We start from the raw sequence: 26,941 nt of genomic DNA on the forward strand, positions 1-26,941 counted from the left end.
AATATGAATGATCTAACCCCTAAGCTCACTAATCTACCACCTAAGCACCCTAATCTACATATCTAAGACCTTAATATGGGGATTACTCACTAATCATGATCAACACACTAGATCCTTTGCAAGATGTGTAGTTAATCATGATTAGAAGTGTGTAAATGAAGATGGAGATGATAGATTAAGAAGAAGACAGCTTTTAAACACAAGATCTCTCAAACGCTCTTGATTAAAACGCCCAAAATCAGATATTTCGCTTCAAAAGGAGTTTTCTTACACAAAAGAGGCAAAGAGATTATGGAATAAAGCTTAAGTCCTTGGGATAAAACCATAAAAACTATATATAGGTCTTTAAAACGGACTGGGTCAGCCCGGAACAAATCGGGTCCTGGCCCGGCTTTAATGGATAAAATGACGAGTGTGCGAGTTGGTCAGGAGCCTCCCAAGTCGCATGCCCAAGTCGCACAGCCAAAGAAGCAGTCTTGTGAGCCTTAAGTCCCATAGTTTCAGCCGCATGCCCATCTAGGTGTGCTTTGCGAGTCTTTGTGCGATTCAGTCTTCTTCCTCTTCAACTCGCATGACCAAGACAAAATCTGGGGATAATATGTGTGCGACTTGGTCCTCCTTTAGTCCCAAGTCGCTTGCCTAACTCGCACAGTCAAAGAAAGAAGCTTGAACGAGATAGAACCCATGTAAGCTCAGCCGCATTACTCTCTCGGTGTGATTTGCGAACCTTCATGCGGCTCAGTTATCTTTGCTCCTTAACTCGCACGACCATGTAGCAGGGTCCTTCAGAGATATGTGCGGGGTGGTCTCCATCACTCCCAAGTCGCATGCTCAAGTCGGTGTAGATTGCGAGTCTTCATGCGGCTCAGTTCCAAGCTTGGCCAACTCGCATGCTCAACTCGCACGGTTGTGGACTTAGCATTTTTCTACTCGGGAACCTTAGACCTTACCCAGTGATACGTTACTCGCACATCTCAACACGCAGCTCAACCCCCAGACATTAATCTCCAAGCATTGCGAGTTAACCAAGTCGCAAGACTAATTCGCAGCATTCAGGTCTCCTCGGACCACTTCAAATTCAGGGGAGAGTAACTTCCAGGATACTGGTCCAAATGACGTGATTCCAACTTCAGTGGAACGAGTACTCAGATATCTTCAACTTTGGTGATGGAACCTTCGGCGCTTGGGAAGTGGAAGGTTCCATGGAGGGCTTATCTTCGCAGTGCATTGACACGGTCAGGAAAAGGCTTCTAGACATGCATCCATTCCAGAAACGTTATCTTCTTGCTCATAGCTCCAAATTGAATGATCTCAAACGTTCTGGAAAGAGGACTAGAATATCTCAGATCTTGATGAAAGCCCTGTAGACTGAATCGGTCTGGAAGTGCATCGTCCTTAGCATTCTTCGGAGCTCATCGGGTCGGTCCTAAACGGCAGCGAGAGAGGCGTGCCTTCCGACGAGCTTAACTCTCTGCTCACGGCTCCAAATCATATGATTCTACCTGCTCTGGAACCATGCTCCAATCTTCTCCAACTTTTATGAAGCACCCAATAACTGAATCGACCGGCAAGACCTTTGGGTAACGCAATTTCTGAGATGTGTCTTTACCCGGAAATTTTGGCCGAGAAACCTTAGCAGCGGTACGCGTATTGGCCCAGGGGCTCACTCGCGGTACATGAAAATCGCCGATAAAAGTTGCCTGCGGTATGTGAGAGTCGCCGAGAACTTCCAAAAACTCATTTTCACCATCTTTCAAGTCCTGATCGCCATTCTTCTTCCTGGATCCACCTTTTCAACTCCAAATAGCTCGAAATACACCTGATAAACACTCCAAACATGCAAAGACTCATTGGGACCTAATACAACTCCTAAGTCCTAAAACAAACCCTAAAGACCTAAAATGCATGAAATAAGATATGATTTGAAATGAAATATACAACCTAAATGATGCAAATTATGAACATATCAACTCCCCCACACTTGCCCTTTGCTTGTCCTCAAGCAAAAAGAGCAAATGAGAGAAAGAGGTTGGATGCATTGGGAGTTCATATTCCTTAATGAGAGAGTGTATCACTAAAAGAATTCAAGGCTCACTGTCCTAGTTGCTAATTTTAAGATGCATTGCAAACAAGATTACTCACAAAACTTTAGCCCATACTTTATCAATAAAATGAATCAAGCTCAAGCTTAAGTTTTCACAAACAGCCATAGTTCCAACCTTTTGACATTCATTAAAGCTCATGTGAATCATGCTTATGCAAATCATGTGAACTCACTTGTCTTGGGACAGGGTCATGAAACAAAGATGATCTCATTGAATGTTTATGGTTTCCATGCAGATCAAGGGATCACTCAAGAAGGAATAAACTTTAACAGAATGCTAAGGGTAAAAGGCAACTGGTGCATACAAGAGCTGAATCCCATCTACCCAATGCCCCAAATTGGTCTTTCACCTTAACTCTACTCCCATGAAGATTACATCCTAGCTACTCCTTTCTCAAGACATTCATTGCCTTATCAACCCTCTCCTCACTTCACTCTCATTCTTTTCTCCCACCAGGGGGTTCATCTTTTCAACTTTAAACTCAGGGTTTGGGGTTTAGGGTTTAGGGTTTATAACACTTTCTAGCCTCTTTTCTTTTCTTTCCAAACACTTGAGCCCTTTTGGCTTCTTTTCTTTTCTTTTTACTTAGAGGCTATACTTTTCTTTTCAAAACACAAAAGCTTTTCTTTCTTTACACAGCAGACCCCAAACCGCTTTCTTTTCTCTTTCAACCCCTGGTTTTCATCTCAAATTTCCTCTTTTCCACTCAGTGTTTCTCAAGAACTCTTCCTAGCCTACTCTAGACTCATGATGCTGGGCTAGATCTACATGAGACCCTACTCTTGTCGCCCTAAACCCAACACTTTCTGTCAAGTTTATTCAGAAAAAGGCCTCACATCTCTTACTATAGTGTTTCAGGCTCTAAGTAAGGTTTGGTTAAAGGCAGGGAACTGTCTCAAGGTGAGAGAACAGCTATTTGAGCTAGCAAAGAGTTGTAAAAGGGATAAGAGAGCTCAAATATTTTAAGGGTACCCAGGAGTTCACAATGACATGCACAAGCAATGATAATTTGATTGTCAAGTTATGGTTCTCACTTAGATAAGGCTGGAACTAATCAAAGCTTGATTCACTCAACAAGTTCAAAGCATGGATCAGTCTTGATTTCTTTCTTGTTTACATGCAGCAAAGAACTAGAAACTAGGGCAGTGAACCGAATTCTTAAAGTGATATTCTCTCAAGGAAAAACCTATCATCACTCACTTGCATTGATGCAGCCTACATGAATATGCAACTAGACTCAATCCTAAAAATGAGAATGCAACTACATGAACATTTTTTTGTGAAATTTTTTTTGATTTTTTGATTTTTTTGGTTTTTTATATGCACTTAGATGAAACTACAGGAATGCATGCAAGAATGTGACTCAAGACTCAAAGTATAAAATAAGAACAGAGAAAACATGATTAGTGAAAAATGAAACTCCTCCCCCACACCTAAATAACACAGTCCCTTGTGTTATAAAAGCACGAGAAAGGAGTAAAACCAAAACAAACAAGTAAAATGCAAAGAGGAAAAGAAAATCTACATGCATATGTACAAGGTGTGGAGTGTTACCTAAGAGCTGTGGAAGTCGGACCCCAAGGAGTAAGAGGGGTTTGAAGTGTGACCGGATGGTGTCTCCCTGGAGTGAGGGCTTGCCTGATCAGATTGCGTCTTCAAGATCCACCCATGCTGTGCCATATGGGACCAGGGCCGTGCAGTTGGTGGAACTCTCTCCAACCTCTTCTCTGTTCCTTGGTGAAATTGGTGTTAGAGATCCACCTTTGCAAGGGTTTTCAAGCTTCTTGATCCTCTTCTTCATCTCCTTGATGCACTTTGCCATCTTGTGGATTGTTTTATCCTGGTACTTGCACCATTGTTGGAGAACACCGATCTTTTGTTGAGCTCTAAACCCTGAAGTGCCTGGCTCCTCCCAGTTGTAATCATCAAAGTGATATCTGTTTCCACCAAAACGTTTTTGAGGTGGAGGCAGACCATCATCTCCAGCACCAGCAGCACTTGTGGTAGCATCTTCAGCGGTTGCTTTCCTTTCCTTGGAAGCTTCTTTTCTACAAGCCTTCTTGTACTTAAGGATTGGGGGATCAGTTTGGACATTGTACAGCTCTTCCTTCAGCAAGTAGAAGTGAATGTTCCTCTTTACTTGGACTGTGGTGATGGAGGGATTGGGCAGGAGAGTTTGGACTGGCTCATCAATGAGAGACTTGAAGTCGTAAACCACCTTGGTTCCAACTCTTCCTTGAAGGAAACCGATCTTACACAAATGGGCTTCATTAATCAGGTCAAACCTTGCCTTGTTCTCCTTGAACCTGTACCCCCTTGCCTTCAAGATCTTTGTTACAACCCATCCATGGGCCAGCTTTGCATCCTTCTTTGTTGAACCCCAAATGCACTTTTGAGAACATCAAAGACCTTGCTAATTGAGAGGCAAGGCAGGGTGTGTAAGCATATCCTTCATAGGGCTTCCCATCTTCATAAGTTGGCATCAACTGTTTCAGCCCCACACCAAGGAGATTCAGATCACCCTTATGAACTTTCCCAACATCAAGCTTGAAGAAGAAGCTGTGAGAGAGGATCTTGTGGACATATCTCAGCACTGGATTCCTTATCCAAGAGGACTTAGCTGCTCCAGCTGTGTACTTCCCAGAAGCTATTGATCTCCATAGAGCCTGAATAACTTCCTTTCTAAGACCAATCTGGTTGGAGAGAGGAACGCTTTCAGGCGCAGAAAACCCAAATATCTCATTCAATTCCCTGAATGACACTATGTAGTCCTTTCCTTTCACAGTAAACTCCATGTATCCAAGACCATCCCCTTGAAGAATCCTTGAATCCCTTGGGTAGTACATAAAAGCATCAAAAGAAGCCAAGAACTCTTGAGACTCCTCTTCATATGAGGTCTCTCTCATCTCCAAAAGTGATTCAATGCCCATGTTCCCAAGCAAAGTTTTGACATCTTCATAGATGCCAATCTTCTTTAGAAAGTCCACATCAGGGAACCTCCCTTGCTGGATCCCCATCTGTTGAAACTTGGCCAGATAATCAGGTGTTTCTGGTTCAGTTTTCTTGATCCTCTTTGATGCCTCTTCAATGGTGCCTTGGAAACCTCCAGCTGAGCTGCTTGAGCCACTCTCAGTCTGTTCATCATCAGATACCACAGCCAATTGTTTCCCTTTCTTCTTGGAACCAGAAGCAACCACCAATGCTTTCTCTTCATGCCTTGTCCTTTTCAGCGCTTGTTCACCTTTCCCTTGCTTTGTTGCTTTTCTTGGTGCCTTGGCCTTTTCCTTTTGGCTGTGAAGACCCTGAGACCAAAACCTTGTCCTTGGATGCAGTTCCCTTCTTCTTGGCTAGAGAGTTGGTTCTTTCAGTCATCTGCCAATAAATTTCTCAAAAACAAGATGAGCACAAGATCAAGTTTCACAAAATTCTCCAAAATTTTGAAATAATTTGTTGCAAAAATTGATTTCCAAAGCACATGAACAAGTTTCTCAAGCCAAGCATCAGTCCAATGAGTTCATAGCAATGCAAAAACAAGAGTGCAAAGCAAGGACTCAGCAGGAAACAAGTTCATTTCTTTTCCAAGAAAAATCAATTTTTCATGAATTAACTTGCAACAATTTTCTAAACTCAAGAACAATGAATCACCAAGAAAGTGCTCTGTTTTCCATGACTATCTAGCACCCTAGCATTTATAAAAATAATCCCAAGGTCTAAAACAACCTATCAAAATCGATTCCACACTTTGATGTTCAAAAATCACCATTTAAGAACATGGAAAAAGATGAATTTTAACAGAGTGAATACCTTGGGATTATGATGCACACGAGTTCGAAATGCTACTAGGATGATGTTAACAACTCAAAAACGAGCTCAGAGCACTTTGAATCAACGAATTTGGTGGAGAAATGAGAGAGTTATGATGAAAACAATGGAGAGAAATGAGGTAAGAGAGCAAACTCGTGGTTTTGGTGAGGAAGAGAGAGTGTGGGACTAGGTTCAGCATTTGGACTGGTGGTCAATAGATCCACTTTGACCAGTCAAGGCTTGGTCCTGTCCTTTCCTCATTGACCGGACTCCTTTCTCTCCTTGTGCGGGCTGGAACTCCCGTGGCCGAGCCGCACGCCCATCTCGCTGTTAAGTGCTCCTTATGTGTGCAACTTGGGACTTCCTTTCTCTCATCCTGCAGGCCTATCTCACACATAAATCTCTTCTGCACGATCTCATCCTTCCTCTCATGCTGTGACCTGTCCCAACCTTCAGCTAAGCCGCATGACCCAATCGGTGTGAATTGCGCGTTAACGTGCGGCCTGGTCTTACGTGGGTCCAAGTCGAATGACCAGGTCGCACGATCTGACACGTAGACAATATCTATGCTCCTTCTCAATGTGCGGCCTGGTTCTTCTTCTGAACCCACTCGCATTCTCAGGTTGGTGCAATTTGCGAACGTTCGTGCGACCTGGGACTTCCTCGGTTTAAGCCGCACGCTTGACTCGCAGGCTTTGACACTTAGACGTGTCTGGGTTCTTCTTTTGGTGTGCGACCTGTCCCAATCTTCAGCTAAGCCGCATGCCTGAACCGGTTTAATTTGCGAACCCATCTACGTCCTGGTCTTTCCTTGATTCAAACCACACGCTCATGTCGCGTTCTTGATACTTGCACTTCCTAGGTCCTTCGTTTTGTATGCGGCCTGGGACCTTTACTAACCATCTCGCATGACCAACTCGGTGCAATTTGCGAGTGGTCGTGCGTCCTAGCCTTCTCGCATCCAATCCGCAGGACCAAGTCGCACGTCTATCACTTAGTCGCCACAGCTCCTTTCTCCTGGTGTGCGGCCTGGGCTTTCTTTAGTTCTTCTCGCACGCCCAGGCCGGTGTATATTGTGAGTATCAGTGTGGCCTGGTCCTCTCCTTTGCTGAGCCGCACGTCCATCTCGCACGCTCTGGTACTTAGGCATCTCGGCCTCTTTCCTTCTGTGCGACTTGGTTGGCTTTTGCACCATCTCGCAGCACCAAGCCGGTGTATATTGCGAAAGTCAGTGCGGCTTGGTCTCATGAGCTTCCAACTAGCAGACTCAACCCGCACATTTTTACACTTAGCCGTTTCTTGCTCAAATCTCTTGGTGCCAGGTGAATAACCCGCAGGCCCAAGTAGGACTAAATTGCGAGTTCTCGTGCGAGTTGGTCCATTGCCTGACTGAGCCGCACACCCATGTGCACACCGGCTTTCACCTGTTTCCAAACCTTAGACCTTCTTCTCAACTTTCTCAGATGCCCCAATTCACTTTGACGTGAGCCATGGCCTCCAAATGTCACCTGGAACCTGAGATCAACTCACAAAACCCATCAAAAAGTTCTAAAACATAAAAAGAAAGAAAAGAAAAGATCAAAAACATATTTACAAAGGATAAGCTTGGGGTGTCTCCCAAGAGCACTTTGTTTAAAGTCTCTAAGTTTGACTTTGAAAACCTGTTTAACAGGCTGGTGGTGGATCAAGAAGGGGAACTGATGTAGCTTCCTCCTTCCTTTGTGAAACTAGGTAGTGCTTGATCATTTGGCCATTGACCACAAACTGTTGACCATCCTTGCCCTCTAAAACAACAGCTCCATATGGCCTGACCTCAAGAACCTTAAAGGGACCAGACCATCTAGACTTAAGTTTTCCAGGAAACAACTAAAGCCTAGAGTTGAACAGCAACACCAGATCACCTTCCTTGAACTCCCGTTTCAGAATCTTTTGATCATGTAGACCTTTGGTCTTTTCCTTATAGATCTTGGAGCTCTCAAAAGCCCCCAGCCTGATCTCTTCAAGTTCATGGAGTTGAATTATCATTTTCTCTTGAGCTGTCTTGATATCAAAGTTTAGCAACTTCACAGCCCATAAATCCTTGTACTCCAGCTCAACAGGAAGGTGGCAGCTCTTCCCATATAGCAGATTGAAAGGAGATGTCCCAATTGGAGTCTTAAAGGCTGTTCTATAAGCCCACAATGCATCATCCAGCCTTTTGCTCCAATCTTTTCGCTTGAGCTAACAGTCCTCTCAAGAATGGCTTTAATCTGTCTATTAGATACTTCAACCTGGCCACTAGTTTCAGGATGATAAGGAGTAGCTACCTTATGTTTCACTCCATGCTTCTTCCGCAAACCTTCCAATTTTTTGTTCACAAAGTGAGACCCTCCATCAGAAATAACAACCCTGGGTACTCCAAATCTTGGGAAGATTATGTTCATCCCAATGGTACCTTTGGACATCTCTGAAGAACTTCTTTCTGTGGTAAGCATCAAGTTCAGGTGGTTCTACCCCACAAGCAAGAAAGTTCACAATATCAGCAAACCAGAGCATTCTCTTCTCTTGGATGCTATCCACTTCTTCAAACTCCAAATAAGAGTTGAGCACCATCAATGATTCCTCAGGAAGACTGTCATTAAGAGGGACTTCAGAGTCTACTCTTAACCTAGAGAGATGGTCTGCAGCTCCATTCTCTATACTCTTCTTGTCTTGTACTTCCATATCAAACTTCTGAAGTAAGAGGACCCATCTCAATAGTCTAGGCTTAACATCTTTCTTGGTCATCAGATACCTGAGGGCTGCATGATCAGTATATACAATGACTTTTGATCCCACCAGGTAGCTTCTGAATTTATCAAAAGCAAAGACTATTGCCAACATTTCCTTCTTCGTGGTAGCATACTTCTTTTGGGCAAAATCAAGGGTTCTACTGGCAAAGTAGATGACATGAAGCTTCCTGTCCTTCCTCTAGCCAAGTACAGCTCCAACTGCATAATCTGATGCATCAGTCATAACCTCAAAAGGAAGGGACCAGTCTGGAGCCTGGACAATGGGTGCACTGACTAATGCCTCCTTGATCATCTTGAAGACTTCTTCACACTCAGCATCAAAGATAAAGTCAACCTCTTTACACAACAGCCTTGTCAAGGGTCTGGCTATTCTTGAGAAATCTTTGATGAATCTTCTGTAAAACCCTGCATGCCCAAGGAAGCTCCTTATCCCTTTGACTGAAGTGGGAGCTTGCAGATTCACCATCACTTCCACTTTTGCTCTGTCAACCTCTATGCCCTTCTCAGAGATCTTATGCCCAAGTACAATCCCTTCCTGCACCATGAAGTGGCATTTCTCCCAATTTAACACCAGGTTATGCTGTTCACATCTCTCCAACACCTGTGACAAATTAGAGAGACAATCGGAGAAGGAGGAGCCATAGACAGAAAAATCATCCATGAACACCTCCACCTTCTCTTCAATGATGTCAGAAAATATATGCATCATGCAACGCTGGAATGTGGCAGGGGCGTTACAGAGACCAAAAGGCATGCGCCTGTATGCAAATGTGCCATAAGGGCAAGTAAATGTTGTCTTCTCTGGGTCTCTTGGATCTATGGGGATTTGAAAGAATCCAGAGTAGCCATCCAGAAAAAAAAAGAAGGGATGGTTTGCAAGCCTCTCTAGCATCTGATCAATAAAAGGCAAAGGAAAATGATCCTTCCTAGAGGCTGCATTGAGCTTTCTATAGGTTATACATATTCTGTGTCCAGTTATAGTTCTAGTAGCAATTAGCTCATCCTTCTCATTTCTTATTACTGTCATTCCCCCCTTTTTGGGCACCACATGGACTGGTGAAATCCATTTAGAGTCTGAGATTGGGTAAATTATCCCAGCCTCTAGGAGTTTGAGAATCTCTTTCTTCACTACCTCCTTTAAGTTGGGATTTAGGCGCCTTTGGTGCTCTATGGATGACATTGACTCTTCTTCTAAGTGAATCCTATGAGTGCATAGGGAGGGTGAGATACCCTTAATGTCATCCAGAGAGTAGCCAATGGCTCCCCTATGTTTCCTCAACTCTCCTAACAACCTATGCTCTTGGTCCTCTAACAGCATATCATTGATAATGACAGGATAAGAGTCATTGAGACCAAAGAAAGCATACCTGAGCCCCTTGGGAAGAGGTTTGAGTTCCAGCTGAGGTGCCTTAGACTCATCCCAATCAGCACTGAAGCTATCTTGCTCAAACAGCCTAGCATGCTCCTTCACCTTGGAACCCATGGCCATGACTGCTTGGACTGCTCCTTGGCTTGTGTCTGATCCTCTGATATCCAAGACCTCAGGGCCGCTTTGTTCCAGTTCCAAAAACCTTGTCTCAGGACCAAGTTCTCAGCATTGTCCAAATACAGCTTGTACCCTTCACTTTCTTCTGCTAAGAACCCATGGTCTCTTTGTTCTTGGGTTAAAGCAGCTTGAAGAGGATCATCAGTATTCAGTTCCTCAAGCAACTCATCAGCCAACTCATCCACTGTCTCCACATAGAAGCATTGACCTTCTATGGTGGGCTTCTTCATCATCTCATTCACATTAAACTTAAGCTTCTCAGACCCAAGTAGAAGCTCAATGATGCCACCTCTCACATCAATAATAGCTCCTGCTGTGGCCAATAATGGCCTGTCCAAGATAAGAGGATCAACTGGTTCCTCATCCATCTCTAGCACCACAAAATCAGTTGGAACCTCAAAATCACCTATCTTGACAGGCAGATCTTCCAACATCCCAACAGGTAACCTAACTGATCTGTCTGCAAGGACAAGAGAGATCCTTGCAGGTTTGAACACTCTAAAGCCAACCTTCTTTGCTATGGAGAATGGAATCAAGCTGACAGATGCTCCCAGATCACAGAGGCATCTAGAAAATAGCAGAGGCCCAATGGCACAAGGGAGTGTGAAACTCCCTGAATCAGTCAACTTTCTTGGAATGGACTTTTTCTGAATGATGGCACTGCATTCATTACTTAGTACCACCATTCCTTGAAGCTCTTTAGTCTTGTTCTGATGTGAGCATGGAAAGCATGGAGAGCTTGGAGCATGGAACTAAACCGCAGCTTGAACCCGTGGAGCTTGGAGCTGAAGATGATGAAGCATTGATCGTCCCCAATGGTCCCATGACAAGGTCTAGAGCAAAAGAGTTCAATAAAGTCATCAACAACCATCTACTTACCATTCAGGCCAGCCTTAGAAGTGAAGCTTGTCCAGCCACATTGGTTGTGATTCAAGCCGTCTAAGCGATGACAATGGAGGTGTGTGGACTTGTGCTCTTTTTCCCTCCTCTTGGTTTTGTTCCAATGGGTTTTCCAAGAGAGGTTTTTAACGAGGCTTGGCCACATACTTCTTACCTCAGCCCATTGTCATCATTCGGCCCTCTTCTCTTCTTGTTTCAATTTGAATTTCCTTAGTGTTATTTCTATCTTCTTTCTATTCAAACTTGGTCTTTATGTGCATGAATTTTCGAGGCATGTCTCTTAAATTCTATGCTTGACCGAAATGACTCTTCTCCTTCTTCCCCCTTCAATTTATATTCTGTACTTGACTCTTCATTCTACTTTCATCAAACTTCTTATTTCTAAAACTCTCTCTAGTTGTTTGATCCGAATAGTGTGTAATATCTATTCAACTTGATTCTTCTCTTGGTGTGTAATATCCTAGAAGAATTAAGCATCGAAAGTCTAAGGAACATCCGCAATCCTTAGAAGTTTCACTTCACCCCCATCGTTCAGATCATTCACCAAACCAAATCATCACTTCCGCATCACCAATTCAACCACACGAAGAGCATCAAGGGGCAGGACTCATTCATCACGATCAGGAGTCTATCAGGTGGTATCAGAGCTGCTTCGTGCAGGTTGTGTCGATCTGAATCAAAAAGATTTCGTTTGTGACTTTTCATTATCAATCAAAACGTTTTTGAGAAAACTGTGTTATTATCTGTTTCCGAGCACCAGGTTGTTAGAATTGTTTAAAATCGAATACTGATCCAAAAATCGTGAAACCAGTTGTGTTCGAACCTAGATTGAGTCTAGTTTCTGTTAAAATTGAAATCGGAATTTTTGGATGTGTTTTGATATTTTTCCCGAGTCCATTTCTCTGAACAGTCGCTAGTAGGTTCTTGTGGTAGTTGAAGAGTTATTCCTTTGTTTGATCCATTGTGTTGCGATTTCTTCCAAAGAACACTTGACTGGGGTTCTTTTGTGTTGATTTTCAGGATGGTAACGCCACCATTGGAAGAAGATGAAAGAGGAAGCAATAGCGTCAACCAAAAGCAAATGAATGAGACTATCGCAACCGAGGTAGCCAGATTAGTGGCTCAGCAGTTAGAGGCCTTTAAACTTGATCAGGAAAATTCGAGAAGAGCACGTAAGGAACGTGATAAGCAAAGTCAAGCAGATGCTAGCCATCACTCCGACTACTACAGTCATTCTTCTAAGACAAGTAGTCACCGACGAAGAAGAAGTGCTAGAGATGAGCGAGTGATTCCTAGGGATAATCTAGCTGGAGTGAAAGTTCGTATTCCTTCTTTCCAAGGCAGCAACGACCCTGAGGAGTATCTTGAATGGGAAAAGAAGATGGAACTCGTCTTCAGTTGTCATGAGTACACTGAAGAGAACAAAGTCAAAGTTGCACCTACCGAGTTCACCGGGTATGGACTAAGTTGGTGGGATCAGCTAACTCTCACTAGGAAGCGTGTAGGAGATTTTCCAGTAGAGACTTGGAATCAGATGAAGCATCTTATGAGGAAAATATTCGTGCCAAGTCACTATCATAGAGAGCTACACCATCGGCTGAGAAACTTGGTACAAGGCAATAGGACCGTTGAAGAGTATTTCAAGGAGATGGAAACTTTGTTGATAAGAGCTGATATTCAAGACGATCCAGAAGCCGCCATGTCTAGATTCATGGGAGGATTAAACCGAGATATTGCTGACAAATTGGAGGTTCAAAATTATGAGGAGCTAGAGGAAATGATGCACAAGGCAATTATGTTCGAAAAACAACTTAAAAGGAGAAGCTCCAAGTCGAGTTTTGTTCCGGAAAAATCTAGCTATCACCGAGAAGTGAAGTCTGGAACTTCAAGAGATTACAAGCTGTTTGTCAAGCCCAAGGTTGAGAGTGTGGATCTTAAAGGAAAAAGTACTAACGTTGCACCAAGGACAAGAGACATTAAGTGCTTTAAGTGTCACGGCATTGGACATTATGCTAGTGAATGCTCCAACAAGAGGGTTATGATCATCATGGCAAATGGGGAAGTTGAATCTGAAGATGAGAAGCCTAAGGAAAGACAACTTGAGGATGAATCATCGGAGGAAGAGTATGAATCAGCCGCTAAAGGACAAATGATGGTGGGAGTCGCCATGAGAGCTTTGAGTGTCATCACAAAATCTGATGAGCAAGAACAAAGAGAGAACTTGTTCCATACAAGGTGTCTGGTTAAGGATCAGATTTGCAGCGTGATCATTGACGGTGGAAGCTGTACAAACGTTGCTAGCGAGACTATGGTTGCGAGACTTGGGTTGCAAGTAATCAAGCATCCGAAACCATACAAGCTGCAGTGGCTGAATGAAAATGGCAAAATGGCTGTGGATAATCAAGTCAAGGTACCTCTATCAATTGGAAAATATGAGGATGAGGTCTTATGTGATATTTTGCCAATGGAAGCTAGCCATATACTGTTGGGAAGACCATGGCAATCGGATAGGCAGGTTATGCATGATGGTTTCACGAATCGGCATAAGTTTGAGTTCAAAGGAAGAAAAACCGTGTTGCTACCTATGACCCCTCATGAGGTTTACCAGGATCAGTTGGTCATGAAGATGGGTAGAAAGAAAGCTATCAAACCATCTAACCTTGCTATTGTGCCGAATATCCCAAAGGGAAGTGATCTCCATAAACCGAACTTACTTTTTGTTTATAAAGAAACGCTTATGAGTATCACTAACCCTGAGCAGGAAATCCCTAGCACTCTTAAACATGTATTACAGGAATATAGGGATGTGTTTCCTGAGGAGAATCCGGAGGGATTACCACCCATTAGAGGCATAGAACATCAAATCGATTTTATCCCGGGAGCCTCATTGCCAAACAAACCAGCTTATAGAACTAATCCCGTGGAGACTAAGGAACTAGAAAAGCAAGTCACGGAACTCATGAAGAAAGGACACATCCGTGAAAGCATGAGTCCATGTGCTGTGCCCGTACTACTAGTACCTAAAAAGGACGGAAGCTGGAGGATGTACGTCGATTGCAGAGCCATCAATAATATAACGGTTAAGTATCGCCATCCCATACCTAGATTAGATGATATGCTAGATGAGTTACATGGGTCTTGCATCTTTTCTAAGGTTGACTTAAAAAGCGGGTATCATCAAATTAGGATGAAGGAAGGGGATGAGTGGAAAACCGCATTTAAAACTAAGCAAGGGTTGTATGAATGGTTAGTGATGCCATTCGGGCTTACAAATGCACCTAGTACATTCATGCGATTAATGAACCATGTTCTTAGAGCATACATAGGGCATTTTGTGGTTGTTTACTTTGATGACATCTTAGTTTATAGCAAAAACTTAGAAGATCATGTTCAGCATTTGCGTAAGGTGTTAGATGTGCTTAGAACGGAGAAACTCTATGCCAACATGAACAAGTGTACTTTTGGAATGGATAACTTGGTCTTCCTAGGTTTTGTTGTGAGTGCAGATGGTGTTAAAGTGGATGAAGAGAAGGTAAAAGCAATTAAAGAATGGCCTAGTCCAACCTCTGTAGGAGAAGTGAGGAGCTTTCATAGACTTGCGGGATTTTACCGAAGATTCGTTAAGGACTTTAGCACCTTGGCTGCTCCGCTTACTGAAGTTATCAAGAAGGACGTTGGATTTAAGTGGGAAACGGCTCAAGAAGAAGCATTTCAAACCTTGAAAGAGAAACTTACTCAGGCTCCTATCCTTTCCCTACCTGATTTTGTTAAAACTTTTGAAATCAAATGTGATGCATCGGGTGTTGGTATTGGTGCTGTGTTGATGCAGGACAAGAAGCCTATAGCTTATTTAAGTGAAAAGCTAGGAGGAGCGACACTTAACTATCCAACCTACGACAAGGAACTCTACGCTTTGGTGAGGGCTTTACAAACGTGGCAACACTATCTCTGGCCAAAGGAGTTCGTGATCCACACCGACCATGAGTCTCTAAAACATCTCAAGGGACAACAAAAGCTTAACAAGAGGCATGCTCGGTGGGTAGAGTTCATTGAGACATTTCCCTATGTCATCAAATACAAAAAAGGTAAGGACAATGTCGTGGCCGACGCATTGTCCCTGAGGTATGTGTTACTTTCATCTTTGGATGCCAAGTTACTTGGTTTTGAACACATTAAAACTCTCTATGAGAATGATTCTGATTTTGGAAAAATATTTGCTGCTTGTGAGAGATTTGCATTTGGGAAATATTATAGGCATGAAGGATACTTGTTCTATGATAACCGTTTGTGTGTTCCTAACTCGTCTTTGAGAGATTTGTTTCTAAGGGAAGCACACGGTGGAGGATTAATGGGACACTTTTGTGTGTCTAAAACTTTACAAGTCATGCAAGATCACTTTCATTGGCCACATATGAGGCGAGATGTTGAGAAAATGTGTGAGAAATTTTCAACTTGTAAACAAGCGAAAGCTAAGTCGCAACCCCACGGTTTGTATACTCCTCTCCCTATTCCTTTGCATCCTTGGAATGACATTTCAATGGACTTTGTAGTAGGATTGCCTAGAACTAGAACGGGTAAGGATTCAATCTTTGTGGTGGTGGATAGATTCTCTAAGATGGCGCATTTCATTCCATGTCATAAAACCGATGATGCTAAGCATGTAGCCGAACTGTTCTTTAGGGAAGTTATACGTCTACATGGCATGCCTAGGACCATTGTATCTGATAGAGACACCAAGTTTCTTAGCTATTTTTGGAAAACGCTTTGGTCTAAGCTAGGAACTAAGTTGTTATTCTCCGCTACTTGCCACCCCCAAACTGATGGTCAAACCGAGATAGTTAATAGAACCCTATCCACACTTTTGCGTGTGCTGATCAAGAAGAACCTAAAGGCTTGGGAAGATTGTTTACCACATGTAGAATTCGCTTATAATCATTCCATACATTCTGCTTCTAAATTTTCACCATTTCAAATTGTTTATGGGTTTAATCCCACCACTCCTTTGGATTTGATGCCTTTGCCTCTGAGTGAAAGGAGTAGTACAGATGGAAAAAAGAAAGCAGAGTTGGTTCAGCGAATCCATGAGACGGCAAGGAAGAATATAGAGGACAAGACAAAACAATATGCCAAGTATGCTAACAAGGGCCGCAAGGAACTTATCTTCGAGGAAGGAGACTTAGTTTGGATTCATCTCCGGAAAGACCGTTTTCCCAATGAAAGAAAGTCTAAACTAATGCCAAGAATGGATGGACCTTTTAAAGTGCATCAAAGGATCAACAATAACGCCTACATACTGGATTTGCAAGGTAAGTATAACGTGAGTAATACTTTCAACAATATTGATCTTGTTCCTTTTATTGCAGATGAGTTGGATTTGAGGACAAATCCTTTTCAAGTGGGAGAGCCTGATGTGAGCATGGAAAGCATGGAGAGCTTGGAGCATGGAACTAAACCGCAGCTTGAACCCGTGGAGCTTGGAGCTGAAGATGATGAAGCATTGATCGTCCCCAATGGTCCCATGACAAGGTCAAGAGCAAAAGAGTTCAATAAAGTCATCAACAACCATCTACTTACCATTCAGGCCAGCCTTAGAAGTGAAGCTTGTCCAGCCACATTGGTTGTGATTCAAGCCGTGTAAGCGATGACAATGGAGGTGTGTGGACTTGTGCTCTTTTACCCTCCTCTTGGTTTTGTCCCAATGGGTTTTCCAAGAGAGGTTTTTAACGAGGCTTGGCCACATACTTCTTACCTCAGCCCATTGTCATCATTCGGCCCTCTTCTCTTCTTGTTTCAATTTGAATTTCCTTAGTGTTATTTCTATCTTCTTTCTATTCAAACTTGGTCTTTATGTGCATGAATTTTCGAGGCATGTCTCTTAAATTCTATGCTTGACCGAAATGACTCTTCTCCTTCTTCCCCCTTCTCTTTATATTCTGTACTTGACTCTTCATTCTATTTTCATCAAACTTCTTATTTCTAAAACTCTCTCTAGTTGTTTGATCCGAATAGTGTGTAATATCTATTCAACTTGATTCTTCTCTTGGTGTGTAATATCCTAGAAGAATTAAGCATCGAAAGTCTAAGGAACATCCGCAATCCTTAGAAGTTTCACTTCACCCCCATCGTTCAGATCATTCACCAAACCAAATCATCACTTCCGCATCACCAATTCAACCACACGAAGAGCATCAAGGGGCAGGACTCATTCATCACGATCAGGAGTCTATCATGTTCAGAATAGCATCCTTTAAGAACTTACCCATCTTTGGCATCATTAAAAATGCATCAATGAGAGGCATTGTGAGTGGTGTCTCATTGAGTGCTTTCTCAAATACAGCTCTTGCCTTGTCTACAAGCTGCTTCTTAAATCTCCCTGGAAATGGGAACTGGGGTTGGTATGGAGGTGGTGGGACATATATCTTTTCTGATTCAGGTTCCCTTTCTACCTCTTTACCCTTTTCTTTCCTTGATCCTTCAGCAACTTGATCATCTTTTAAGGCTGCCTCCCCCTCAGTTTGATCATTGTCCTCAATGATCACATTGTTGTGCTCAATACCAGGTAGCTCCTTGCCACTTCTCAGTGTAATGGCTTTAGCATATTCCTTGGGGTTGGGTTCAGGCTTTCCAGGTAGTTGGCCTTGGATCCTTGAGCTAGATTCCTGGTTTTGCTTCAATTCCTTGATGTCCTGCTGCATGGATGCAAATTGGCTTGAAAGTACCTGTTGACCCTGAAGCAGATGTTGCAGAATTCCAACCATATCTGACCCCATCTGTGGCTGCTGCTGAACCGGTGTTGGCTGAAACTGATGTTGAGCCGGCCCTTGTTGTTGGAACTGTGGTGGATCAAACCCTGGTGGTGCCTTTTGCTGCTGCTGTGAACGGAAACCAGAACCCTGAAATGGTTGCTGTTGCTGACCAAAACCCTGATTCTGAGTAAACTGATTCTTGGGTTGAAAAGACCCTTGAAAGTTGTTCTTGGGAACAAAGTTCTGTGAAGCTTGAGAAGTGGGATAGACTTGGTCTTGTGGGTTTGCTACATTGGGATTCCTGTAAGAGAGGTTCTGATTGGCATTGCCATACTGATATCTTTGGAACCTCTGATTCCAAATGTGGTTAAGCTCTTCCTGAGTAAGACCCTCTTCACTGATGTTCTCAGAGATTTGAGAAGGTTCCTCATACTCTCCTACAAAGTGCATTGGCTTTTGAGTGGCCAATAACACCTTGTCCAGCTTGCTTTCAAGTGTTTTAAAGTCCTTCTCATACCTCTGATCCCTGCTTGAGCTCTCACTCCTATTGGCTCTATCAAAGTCTTTTCCATATGTATCATTGCTAATTGCTAAGTTCTCAACCAGCTCTAAAGCAGCATGAATCTCCTTTCCCAGAAAGTTTCCATTGGAGGCAGTATCCAGCTGGTTTCTAATCTTGGGAAGAGCTCCGCTATAAAGTGTGCTGAGAAGTGAAGCCTCACTAAACCCATGGTGTGGGCGTTGCTTGGTGTAGCTCCTGAATCTCTCATATGCTTCACCAAAACTCTCATTGCTGTGTTGAGTGAAACTAGAGATTTGGTTTCTCAGTTTAGCTGTTCTGAAGGTGGAGAAGAACTTAGATAGAAATGCATGCTTGCATTGCTCCCAGGTTTGAATGGAGCCTCTTGAGAGGTTCTTCTCCCATTGGTGAGCTTTGTCACCAAGGCTGAAGGGGAATAATCTGAGCTTGAAACTGTCCTCAGAAACTCCATTTATCATTGTCAGTTCACACACTTTATCAAATTGATCCAAGTGTTCCAAGGGATCTTCCATTGCCAATCCATGGAACTTTGAGTTCTGGACCATATTCAACAAGGATGCCTTCACTTCAAAGTTGTTGTTTTGCACAGGTGGTGCTTGAATTCCAGCTCCATACTGATGAGCATTGGCCCTGTCATTCTCTCCAACATAGACCTGTGGCTGCTCATATCTCCTTTGCTAGTTTTGAAAGGGCTGATGTTGGTGCACCTGTTGTCTTTGCTGGACATTGGCCTGATGCCTCTGCTGATGAGCTGGAGGTTGTCCCTGGTGGACATAAGCTTGCTGTTGATGCACCTGTTCCTGATGAACATTACCCTGATGTAACCCTTTACCAGCTCCATTACCAGCTGCATTACCAGCTCCATTACCCTGAGGCTGTTGCTCCTGAGCCGGTTGCTCCTGAGCCGGTTGCTCCATGTCAACCACATGCTCTCTTTGATCTTCCATATCAGCCTGATCAATCTGTCTTCCATGCATGTCCCTTCTCCTCCTTGGTACCAAAAAAATAATGTTGTCGTTTAAGGGGAAAGGTGGACCAAAGCTTCTTGATCTGGACCTGGTGTTCATGCACCTGAAACTCACAAACAGAACTTGAAAGAAATTAGAAAACACAAAAGAAAATGCTTGATCTCAAGAAATGACACAATCTTAATGCTATCACACTTTGGCAACAGCGCCAATTGATAACTTAGAGTTTTCAAGGCTCTAAATGAGGGGTTATCAATCCCTTTTGTCACTTTGCAGTACAAAGGGTATCAATCCATCATGTGTAGACACTAAGATGCAGTATCAGTTCTTAATTCAAGCCAAATGAGTGAAGTTTTGATGATTAATGACAACTAAGAATGGAAAAACAAGGATTAAAGCTAATGATCAACTTTAACAAGCAAGTAAATGAGCTAAATGAGATGAGAATGTGTGTATGATGATGAGAAAGGTCTTAGACATGATAGTGCATTAGGGTGCCTTTAGTGTTAAACTAGTGAGCTAATGAATCATGTGATCAAGCAAATCATTCAACTTAAACATCATTAATTAAGTTAATCCTCTCATGAAGGTATCAACTTCTATGCTAAAACAGTTTCTAACTTAATCATCATTAGTGAAACATGAATCAACAAGCATTGAGAACCAGTGTAATCTGTCATTTAAGCATATAAACAATTATTCCCATGATGAATAACACTTAAACCTCTAACAACCTTGGTTCACGCATTTCATCAAACACTTTTGGTGCATGAAATGCCTAGAATCTAGACCACATATGATGTGTATGGATCTAGCATTAAGAACAGGTTGTAGAGAATGGAATATGAATGATCTAACCCCTAAGCTCACTAATCTACCACCTAAGCAACCTAATCTACATATCTAAGACCTTAATATGGGGATTACTCACTAATCATGATCAACACATTAGATCCTTTTCAAGATGTGTTGTTAATCATGATTAGAAGTGTGTAAATGAAGATGGAGATGATAGATTAAGAAGAAGACAGCTTTTAAACACAAAGATCTCTCAAACTCTCTTGATTAAAACGCCCAAAATCAGATATTTCTCTTCAAAAGGAGTTTTCTTACACAAAAGAGGCAAAGAGATTATGGAATAAAGCTTAAGTCCTTGGGATAAAACCCTAAAAACTATATATAGGTCTTTAAAACGGACCGGGTCAGCCCGGAACAAACCGGGTCCTGACCCGGCTTTAATGGATAAAATGACGAGTGTGCGAGTTGGTCAGGAGCCTCCCAAGACACATGCCCAAGTCGAACAGCCAAAGAAGCAGTCTTGTGAGCCTTAAGTCCCTTAGTTTCAGCCGCATGCCCATCTAGGTGTGTTTTGCGAGTCTTTGTGCGATTCAGTCTTCTTCCTCTTCAACTCGCATGACCAAGACGAAATCTGGGGAGAATATATGTGCGACTTGGTCCTCCTTTAGTCCCAAGTCGCATGCCTAACTCGCACAGCCAAAGAAAGAAGCTTGAACGAGATAGAACCCATGTAAGCTCAGCCGCATTACTCTCTCGGTGTGATTTGCGAACCTTCATGCGGCTCAGTTCTCTTTGCTCCTTAACTCGCACGACCATGTAGTAGGGGCCTTCAGAGATATGTGCGGAGTGGTCTCCATCACTCCCAAGTCGCATGCTCAAGTCGGTGTAGATTGCGAGTCTTCATGCGGCTCAGTTCCAAGCTTGGCCAACTCGCATGCTCAAGTCGCACGGTTGTGGACTTAGCATTTTTCTTGCTCGGGAACCTTAGAACTTACCCAGTGATACCTTACTCGCACATCTCAACACGCAGCTCAACCCCTAGACATTAATCTCCAAGCATTGCGAGTTAACCAAGTCGCAAGACTAATTCGCAGCATTCAGGTCTCCTCGGACCACTTCACATTCAGGGGAGAGTAACTTCCAGGATACTGGTCCAAATGACGCGATTCTAACTTCAGTGGAAAGAGTACTCAGATATCTTCAACTTTGGTGAAGGAACCTTCGGCGCTTGGGAAGTGGAAGGTTCCCTGGAGGGCTCATCTTCGCATTGCATTGACACGGTCAGGAAGAGGCTTCTAGACATGCGTCCATTCCAGAAACGTTATCTTCTTGCTCATAGCTCCAAATTGAATGATCTCAAACGTTCTGGAAATAGGACTCAAATATCTCGGATCTTGAAGAAGGCCCTGTAGACTGAATGATAGTAGGAATTTTCAATCCTTGATCAATTCCTCAACTACTCATGTCATTGTAGCACTTGAGGTATCAATCTAAATGGAGAGATTCTAGACACTAGAACTATGAGGAGCTATCTTAATTCAAGTCTAATAAGCAGATGAGTTGGTAACAAGGTGATCTAAAAACATAAAGCAAACAAGAACAAGCAGTAATTAAGAATTAAACAAGCAAGAGAAACTAAACAAACACTCAAATTCAAATAAAGAGAAAGCTAAACCTCTAGATGTGATCATTGATCAGGGTGCTTTAAATGTGAATTCATGATGCTAAGCAAACAATGCAACACTTGCAATTCTTTAGTCTAGACTTCCAAATCAGATTAATTCATTCTCATGACAAAAATCCCTTTGTTAATTACCAATTCAAGACTAATTCCCAGTAGATGAATAAACAATCAACAAGCCTAAGGTTCCAAGTCTAAAATGACCAGACAGCCTCTTTGTGCATCAAAATAAGAGCTAAGAAAGACTGAATCTTATACAGAAATATAAAGCAAACATCACATGATCTCAAATTCCAATTAACTTAGAACTCTAATCTAGATTAATCCTCTCATGAAGGCACTAACCTCTATACTAATCCATTTTCAAACCAAATCATCATTTGTGAAATATGAATCAATAAGCATTAAGAAACAGTTCTAATATGTCATTCATGCATTTAACAATCATTCCCATGATGAAAAAGGCATAAACCCTTAAGTTAGCTCATTCAGGCATTTCATCAAACACCTTGTGGGTGGAGAAATGCCTAAGTTCTAGATCAAGCTTATAATGAGAGATCTAGCATTAGGATCAGCTAACTAAGGAAAGGAGAAGAGAATCTAAGCTTAAACAATCATTAATCTACATCTAAGTACCCTAATCTACACACCTAGAAGCTTAAAAGAAGACTACTCACTAATCATGATGAACACACCATTTCCTTTGCAAGAGGTGATGTTAATCATGATTAGAAGCAAATATAAGAAGATGAGATGATAAGAAACAGACTTAGATTGATTAAATCCTTGAGATATCTCTTAACAAACTCGTTTTTACACTAAAAAGGAAAGGAAACTAAAGAGAAAACCAAGCTCCTCCCTTGGAAAAATCCCTAAAAAGCATATATAGTGTCTCTTGCAGACCGGGTCAGCCCAGGACAAACTGGGTCCTGACCGGCTTTGATGGATAGTGTTGTGGTTTGCCACGGTCAGATTATGCTTGGCCAGACCGTGGCAAACTGACAGTGTCAAAGTTCTTGGACAGATTCTTCATGATCAAGGTTGCCATGGCTTGATTTATACCATGTCTAGTGGCCACGTCTCTTCTTTTCTGGGTTTGGGTGATGAACTTCTTGGATTGCCACGTTCTTGATCTGGACCGTTCCATGTTGGGCGTGGCAAGGTGTTGATGATTCGGTGATGCCACGGCCAAACATCAGGCCGTGCTTCAAGACCATGTCAAATCCCGACCATGACATTATGGGCGTGTCAAAGATCATCATTGCTTGTCGTGGTCAGGTCCAAGGCCGTGCTTCAAGACCACAAATCCTGAGAGTTGTCTTGTTATGCCACGGCCAAGCTCAGGCCGTGGCATTATCACCGTATCAAATCATGACACTTAGCACCTTATCCACTCTTAGACGTCTGGCTGATATGTATGTCTCTCGCCTTCCTTAACTCTCATCTCACGACTCCAAATCCAACTATTCGACCTGTTCTGGGACCGTTCCTCTATCATCTCCAACTTTGATGAAGGGTTCGGGTTTAGATGACGTCGGCAGGGGCTCCGTTCCACCGGTTCTTTGATGCGCGTTGCTTTGGTCTTTTATCCGCTCCGAGACATGTACTGCTTCTTATCGCCGTAACTTTCAGCTAAAAACTCCAAATAGGACGATCTAAAGAGTTCTGGAAACTAGACTCAAGGCCCTTGATTCTTTATGAAGACTCTGGAGGCTGAATCCTGGTGAACGCCCTCCTTCTCAGGTGATAAAGGTGAGGGATTGTCGGCTCCATAACACGTGTCCGAGTCTGATGCACATAAGGTGATGGTCTCTCCATGTCTTTTGTCCCAATTGCTCCCAATTAGCTCCAAATGACTTGTAAACACTCCAAAAGTGCAAAACTCTCTAGGACCTAATGAAATTCCTAACTAAAGACAAAAGCAAAGACAAATATATGTAAAACTACCTAAATGTATGCATGAGACTCAATATTTGGACAAAAATGCAATCCTAAACATGTCAAAATGTGAGTATATCAAGTCCCCCACACTTGTCCTTTGCTTGTCCTCAAGCAAACAAGAACAAATGAGAGAGGGAGGTTGAATGCATGGGAGTTAATATTTTCTTTGAGAGAAGTGACCACTAAGAGAATTAAAGTTCATGCTCAATATGCAATGCAAAACCATACTTTTGTGTATCAACTCAACAGTAATCTCCACAAGTTCTCCTATTCCTCAACTCTTTAACATTCATTAAGCTTTTTACCAAGTAGATCAAATGATGCATTGTTTAAACAAACAGAGTTTGGCTAGGGTGAGGTTATGAGACTAAAATGATCTCATCAATGCCTGAGTGGGTTCAATGCAGCAAAAGGATCTCTCTATGAATGACCAAACTTTGGCAGAATGCTAAAGGTAAAAGGCAACCTATGCATACAAGGGTAAGGACTCATCCCACCCCACACTCTACTCAAAGTTTCCTCACTTGCTTACTTTTCACACTCATTCTTCTCTCACTGGGGATTCTCTTTTCCTTTTCATACACAAGTATTGGAGTTCAAACTTTACACAGCTCTTTTTCACTTTCTTTTGTAACCTCTAGCCTCTTCTTTTTTTTTCTTTTTTAGAACATTTGAGCTATTTGGCTTCTTTTCTTTTTTTTTCTTTCACTTAGAGGCTAGACTCTTTCTTTCCAAAACACTAGAGTTCACTTTCTTTGACTCAAAACTTCCAAGACTGATTTCTTTTCTTTTTCTATCCCCTAGTTCTCACCACTCTCCTTTTGTTTCCACTCATCTCTCCTTTTTCCACTCACCAACAAGTATTCCCCCACACTTAGTTCTCGCCAAATCTCTCAGCTCTTTGATGATGGAACTTGACACTCAATGAGACTTGCCCTTGTCGCCCTAAACCTAACACTTTCTGCTAAGTTTGGTCCAAGGTGGCCTCTCAATCACACACAAACAATTGGCTTGAAAGAAGGATGGGTTCAGGGTGAGGAAAACTGATCTATTATGCAGATTCAGCTATTTGAGCTAAGGAAGAGGATGGTAAAAACAGGATTCTAGCTCAAATATGTGTATTGGTATCCACAAGTTTAGTCAAACAATGCACCAAATACAAGTCAAGTTCAGGGTTTTCACTTATTAGAGTTGAGTTCAATTAAAACTTGCTTCTCAGATTCAGATCATTTCAAGCCTTGCAAGCATAGAAGTCATTTCACAAGCATATTTAATCAAAATTCTCAAAGTGGTGTACTCTCTAGGAAAACCTATCATTACTCCCTGCAAGATGCAACCTATATGATGCAACTAGACTCAATCCTAAAAATGTGAAATGCAACTAGAATGAACATTTTTTTGAAAAAATTTCTGATTTTTTTTATTTTGTTTTGGTTTTTATATGCACTTAGATGAGATGCATGATCAAATGAGACTCAAGATGCAAAAAAGAAAAAGAAAATAAGAACAAAATAAACATGATTAGTAAACATGAAATCCCTCCCCCACACTTAAATAACACAGTCCCTTGTGTTATAAAAGCATAAGAGAGGAGTGAAAGGCAAAAGCAATAAAGATGCAAAATGAGAAATAAAAAACTAGATGCATATGTACAAGGAGTTTGGAGTGTTACCAGATTTGTTTTTGATGGAAGGGAGTAGTGGAATTGTGAATCTCAGGAGGCTAAACATCACTGGAGGTGTCCTAGTTTTGATGCTGCTCCTTGCACTGATCTGAACGTGCTTGTAGGGAGGGCTGGAGCTCGTTTTTGTGCATTGTTCCTCTTGCCACCCCCTGTTGCCACGGTCTGGAATCTCCTCTGGACAGCCTGTGGCATTATTTTGTTCTTCCTCTAACACATTGCCACGGCTTGGATGTGACCGTGGCAAAGAGACCATGGCAAAAGCCGAAGGTTCTGCTGCCTTAAAACATGTTACCACGCCTTGAATCTACCCGTGGCATTCCTCCCGTGGCAAAAGCCGAATGGTGGTCTATTCAAAATTCAACTTGCCACGGTTCAATTCTGGGCGTGGCAATCTCCCCATGGCAATCACCGAAGGTTGGCATCCAAGAAAAAGCCTCATGTCACGCCTGGGTCAAGCAGTGATTCATGGTCGTGGCAAACTGTGAACTTAGCCAAATTTTGCATTGCCTTGCATCTTGTCCACCATTCCTTGAGGCCAAAGAACACCAGGTCATCTGTAACCTGAACACACTATACAAAACACATCAAAACATCCTAAAAACAGCAAAAGAAAGCATTAAAAAGAATATTTACAAAGGATAAGTTTGGGGTGTCTCCCAAGAGCACTTTGTTTTAAGTCACTAAGTTTGACTTTTCATACTCTTTTCTTAGTGAGTGAGAGGAGGAGCTTTGATGCTGCTTGTCTTGTCCATGAATTCAAGCAGTAGGTCCCTGTTCATCAGCTCTTGAACACCAGATGACCCTTTGTCTATGAGCTCTTGTGTGAGGATTGCCCTGACTTTTGCAAAAGGTTTTGATCCTCCAATGCCTTTAACTTTGTATTCCACAGCTCCACCATCAAACTTCCATGGAGTGAGAGTTAAGACTTGAGAAGAGGACCCAAGAGTGAATGATTTGGTGCTTGTTGGGTTCTTGTCTTGAGACCCTGATGAAAACATCAAGTCATCATCAGACCTGAAGCAAGGAATCAAGGAACAAGGAGATGAGAACATGGAGCCAAGACGAGCTAAGGAGACATGTGAGCTTTGTTCAGCACAAATGAAGACCAATACTGACCGTTACAGCTCAACAAACATTTGGGATATTTACTCATCACGTCTAGAGCATACCACGAAGAAGAATCATCCCAAAAGCTTTCCACATGAAGAAGATATTGAAGATACACTCAGGCAGATCTTCAAAGGATCCGATGGAGACATACGACCACTTATTGAATCCCTTCAACCAGACCAGAAGGATTTAATACATGAAACCACTTTCTATGCAATCTGGATCCAGCATAGGCACGCGGGGAATTGGAATCAGTCCAATTGGAGTTCAGACATAAGAGTTATTCAGCTTACAAACCGGGTTATCTCCAACAAACCCGATTTGGACATTTGCGCCTTGATCAAAG

General features: G+C 42.4%; 2 protein-coding genes and 1 non-coding gene across 3 annotated transcripts in view; 2 read left to right on the top strand and 1 right to left on the bottom strand.

Moving 5' to 3' along the window:
* The window catches only part of LOC112084560, a gene marked incomplete at its 3' end in the record, with an annotated part of 134,264 nt that extends 124,095 nt beyond the window's left edge, over positions 1-10,169 (bottom strand). The window contains exons 1-2 of the mRNA XM_024153711.1: positions 9,813-10,169; positions 8,180-8,305 (exon numbers count right to left, since the gene is read on the bottom strand). Of these exons, the coding sequence (XP_024009479.1) occupies positions 8,180-8,305; positions 9,813-10,169 (483 nt within the window). The remainder of the gene's footprint in view (positions 1-8,179; positions 8,306-9,812) is intronic.
* Positions 10,170-12,147: 1,978 nt separating this feature from the next.
* Positions 12,148-16,764, top strand: LOC112084561. Its single transcript, XM_024153712.1, has 6 exons — positions 12,148-13,641; positions 13,921-14,169; positions 14,617-15,248; positions 15,381-16,153; positions 16,307-16,432; positions 16,490-16,764. The coding sequence occupies exons 1-6, from the start codon at positions 12,148-12,150 to the stop codon at positions 16,762-16,764; spliced, it is 3,549 nt and encodes a 1,182-aa protein (XP_024009480.1).
* A 1,832-nt stretch (positions 16,765-18,596) lies between these two features.
* Positions 18,597-18,703, top strand: LOC112084771. The gene has a single exon (XR_002898432.1). It is a non-coding gene; the product is annotated as a small nucleolar RNA R71 (small nucleolar RNA).
* Positions 18,704-26,941: the final 8,238 nt, after the last annotated feature.

The sequence above is a fragment of the Eutrema salsugineum genome, unplaced genomic scaffold, assembly GCF_000478725.1.
Source record: "Eutrema salsugineum unplaced genomic scaffold, Eutsalg1_0 scaffold_4, whole genome shotgun sequence".
Classification (NCBI taxonomy): Eukaryota; Viridiplantae; Streptophyta; class Magnoliopsida; order Brassicales; family Brassicaceae; genus Eutrema; species Eutrema salsugineum.

What these genes read in the sequence shown, in the direction of transcription:
- LOC112084561 (XM_024153712.1), top strand. Translation starts at nt 12,148, where the DNA reads ATGGTAACGCCACCATTGGAAGAAGATGAAAGAGGAAGCAATAGCGTC. An exon ending in CATGGCAATCGGATAGGCAG is followed by an intron (nt 13,642 to 13,920) that starts GTTATGCATGAT and finishes CATGTATTACAG; the next exon opens with GAATATAGGGATGTGTTTCC. An exon ending in GCCGACGCATTGTCCCTGAG is followed by an intron (nt 15,249 to 15,380) that starts GTATGTGTTACT and finishes GAAATATTATAG; the next exon opens with GCATGAAGGATACTTGTTCT.